At 40.3% G+C, this 4,309-nt stretch overlaps 2 protein-coding genes across 2 annotated transcripts in view; both read left to right on the top strand.

Annotated features, from left to right (window-relative positions):
- LOC104721344 (polyubiquitin 11) overlaps positions 1-1,518 on the top strand; it is a 3,873-nt gene extending 2,355 nt beyond the window's left edge. Inside the window, exon 3 of the mRNA XM_010439305.2 lies at positions 909-1,518. Coding sequence (XP_010437607.1) covers positions 909-1,365 — 457 coding nt within the window. The 3' untranslated portion in view covers positions 1,366-1,518. The remainder of the gene's footprint in view (positions 1-908) is intronic.
- LOC104727572 (3-ketoacyl-CoA synthase 17-like) lies at positions 2,896-3,900 on the top strand. The gene has a single exon (XM_010446666.2). The coding sequence runs from the start codon at positions 2,947-2,949 to the stop codon at positions 3,898-3,900; it is 954 nt and encodes a 317-aa protein (XP_010444968.2). The 5' UTR covers positions 2,896-2,946.

Raw genomic sequence — 4,309 nt, 5'->3', positions numbered from 1 at the left:
TTTTTTTTTTTTTTTTTTTTTTTTTTTTAAATCTACTTACTCTTCTTCTCTATTTCTCCATAAAAACCAAAAAAAAACTTATTCACTCTTGCTCATTACGTCTCCCATTAGTTGGCCAATGCACATGATGCCAGAACACATTAACGGCGACTTGTTTCTGTTTTTTAGTTATATCAAACTCCACCCAACCAGGAGAAAATGGTGTGTCTGTCTATAAACACAATACAATCCCCTTACGATATTTAATTCTTCTCTTCATCTCTCTCTCGGTGTCTATATATACGCGCGCGCACACCCAGCATCAGTTTCTCACCAGCATCAGCAACAAGTTTCCAAGGTTCCATGGACTCCCGCAACTACGTCAAGCTTGGTTATCACCACCTGATTACTCACTTTTTGAAGATCATGCTCGTCCCTCTTGTAATGGCGGTTTTGTTCACGAACGTCTCCTTATTAACTCTAAACCAGCTCCAGCTCCAGCTCCAGCTCCAGTACAACCTCGTCGGAGTCATCTCCCTCATCACATTCGCCATATTTGGATGCACAGTCTTCTTCATGTCACGACCTAGATCCGTTTACCTTGTCGATTACTCTTGCTACTTACCACCGTCGGATCAAAAAGTTAGCTACCAAAAATTCATGAACAACTCTAGTTTGATTCAAGATTTCAGCGAATCGTCGCTTGAGTTCCAACGAAAGATCTTGGTTCGATCCGGTCTCGGAGAAGAGACTTATTTACCGGAGTCTATTCACAGCACCCCGCCACGTCCCACTATGGCCGCTGCGCGTGAGGAAGCAGAGCAGGTAATCTTCGGTGCACTCGATAACCTCTTCGAGAATACCAAAATCAATCCTAGAGAGATTGGTGTTCTTGTTGTGAACTGTAGTTTGTTTAACCCTACGCCTTNGATCTTCGTCAAGACTTTGACTGGAAAGACTATCACTTTGGAGGTGGAGAGCTCTGACACCATCGATAATGTCAAAGCTAAAATCCAAGACAAGGAGGGTATCCCACCGGACCAGCAGAGGTTGATCTTCGCCGGTAAGCAACTTGAAGACGGCAGGACTTTGGCTGACTACAACATTCAGAAGGAGTCTACTCTTCACTTGGTCTTGCGTCTCCGTGGTGGTATGCAGATTTTCGTGAAGACTTTGACCGGGAAGACCATCACACTGGAGGTTGAGAGCTCCGACACCATTGACAATGTGAAGGCTAAGATCCAGGACAAGGAAGGTATCCCTCCGGACCAGCAGCGTCTCATCTTCGCTGGAAAGCAGCTCGAGGATGGTCGCACTTTGGCTGACTACAACATTCAGAAGGAATCGACCCTTCACTTGGTCCTCCGTCTCCGTGGTGGTTTTTAATCTCTGTTGTGGTTACTTGTAAGTTTCTTTTACAACTTGTGCTATGGGGCCTTGTAAAGCCCCCAATGAAATAATTCGATGAACTATGTTGTGTCTTTTCTTTTATTTCTCTTTCGTATTATGATTGGAACTAATATCATTCAGTTCTCTTTATCCTCGTTTGTTTGATAAGCACTGAAAAGTTGCTTCTGGTCTACAAGCTGGTTCTAAGCTCTGCAAAACTTAGTATAGTTTCGATGGTTTCCTTAAGTCAAGTTGTGTTGGTAAGCACCGAGTGTCCTCAGTGAACGTGTTGAGCTTTTAGGTTCCAAGGATGGTTTGAACGTGTTAATGAGTTAGGTAACAACAAGTTTAGGATTTTCATATACGTTGCTTATTAGATGAAAAGTGTCTTGAGACATGAGATGAGACGTCGTCATATTGAGTCTGTCGATACGCTGCTTCCAGGTTTAAATGAAGGAGATGAATTAATATTAACTCTAATTTTAATTGATGATCACAAGGATGTTCTTCTCAAAACGTGATAGTGTGATCCATTGGGTTATGCAAACATTAAAGTATAGTCTTTGAAATGAGATTAAAAGAACGCAAAAGGAGTTGAGAAAATTTCCGACACAAATAATAATGGTCATCTAGAAGTGGCATCTTGCGGTTTTAGCCATTTCCCAAACAATTCAGGATCCCCAATAGCCATCACCGATGTTAGATAGAGGTTGGATATCAATCTCAGCTTCTTTCTTTTTGTCATCAGCAGAAAATATGTCTAATCATACATTGAAACTGAGTAATTCCCGAACCATGTATATGTATCAGCTTTACCACAACAAGGAGGAAGATAATTGCAATACACATCCACTTCCTTGAGTTCTTCTGTAAGCTCTTTGCTCTTTCAACAGAGATTAGAAACCACCACGGGTATACCTTTTTGAGTATTTGTAACAACAGCAAACTAGTCAATAAAATTGAACAGTCAAAACTGAGACATAACACAGAGCAACCACTTAGGTAGAACAATTTGGTAGAGTAATTTAGCACTCATATATATATATATATATATATATATAGAATACCTTTTTTGAAGAAACCTTCTAATCCTTGATCTCCACCTTGTTGTTCTCCTAGTTCAACATCCCCTTCTCTAGAAGATTGACCTCGGGGAAGCTCAAACGAACCCTACACAGAAAAATAAAATTTACCTTGTAATGCTCGATAAGGGGAACCATCTCAACGAGATCTTTTAGGAGACGACGTCAGGTTGGCCAGTGCTCGATAAGGGGAACCATCTCAAGAGTAGTGTAATTCTTAGAATTAATACAGATCCAGTGATTTTTACTAAATTGACTTTAGGTCCATTGGAGAAACTAAAAGACAATTGGGCCCTAGCCCATTCTTATTTTTACGTTCATATCCTCTCATTTAAAATACCTTTTCCCTATAAATTTAGAAAAACAGAAACCGATTAGAAAAAAATCTACGTACTCTTTTTTTTTTTTTTTTTTTTTTTTTTTNCAGCTCCAGTACAACCTCGTCGGAGTCATCTCCCTCATCACATTCGCCATATTTGGATGCACAGTCTTCTTCATGTCACGACCTAGATCCGTTTACCTTGTCGATTACTCTTGCTACTTACCACCGTCGGATCAAAAAGTTAGCTACCAAAAATTCATGAACAACTCTAGTTTGATTCAAGATTTCAGCGAATCGTCGCTTGAGTTCCAACGAAAGATCTTGGTTCGATCCGGTCTCGGAGAAGAGACTTATTTACCGGAGTCTATTCACAGCACCCCGCCACGTCCCACTATGGCCGCTGCGCGTGAGGAAGCAGAGCAGGTAATCTTCGGTGCACTCGATAACCTCTTCGAGAATACCAAAATCAATCCTAGAGAGATTGGTGTTCTTGTTGTGAACTGTAGTTTGTTTAACCCTACGCCTTCTTTATCCGCCATGATTGTTAACAAGTATAAACTTAGAGGAAACGTCAAGAGCTTTAACCTTGGTGGAATGGGATGTAGTGCTGGTGTTATCGCGGTTGATCTCGCTAGTGACATGTTACAGATACAGAGGAACACTTTTGCTCTTGTGATTAGTACTGAGAACATTACTCAGAATTGGTATTTTGGTAACAAGAAAGCAATGTTGATCCCTAATTGCTTGTTTAGAGTTGGTGGCTCAGCGGTTCTGCTTTCGAACAAGCCTTTGGATCGAAAACGGTCCAAGTATAAGCTTGTTCATACGGTAAGGACTCATAAAGGATCTGATGAGAAAGCATTCAGTTGTGTGTACCAAGAACAAGACGAGTGTTTGAAAACCGGAGTTTCTTTGTCGAAAGATCTTATGGCTATAGCCGGAGAAGCTTTAAAGACGAACATCACCACATTGGGTCCTCTGGTTCTTCCTATAAGCGAGCAGATCCTCTTCTTTGCGACTTTTGTTGCTAAGAGATTGTTCAATGCCAAGAAGCACAAGCCTTACATACCAGATTTCAANATATATATATATAGAATACCTTTTTTGAAGAAACCTTCTAATCCTTGATCTCCACCTTGTTGTTCTCCTAGTTCAACATCCCCTTCTCTAGAAGATTGACCTCGGGGAAGCTCAAACGAACCCTACACAGAAAAATAAAATTTACCTTGTAATGCTCGATAAGGGGAACCATCTCAACGAGATCTTTTAGGAGACGACGTCAGGTTGGCCAGTGCTCGATAAGGGGAACCATCTCAAGAGTAGTGTAATTCTTAGAATTAATACAGATCCAGTGATTTTTACTAAATTGACTTTAGGTCCATTGGAGAAACTAAAAGACAATTGGGCCCTAGCCCATTCTTATTTTTACGTTCATATCCTCTCATTTAAAATACCTTTTCCCTATAAATTTAGAAAAACAGAAACCGATTAGAAAAAAATCTACGTACTCTTTTTTTTTTTTTTTTTTTTTTTTTTT

This window comes from Camelina sativa, chromosome 11, assembly GCF_000633955.1.
Source record: "Camelina sativa cultivar DH55 chromosome 11, Cs, whole genome shotgun sequence".
Classification (NCBI taxonomy): domain Eukaryota; kingdom Viridiplantae; phylum Streptophyta; class Magnoliopsida; order Brassicales; family Brassicaceae; genus Camelina; species Camelina sativa.
This window is presented reverse-complemented; position numbering and strand designations above follow the sequence as displayed.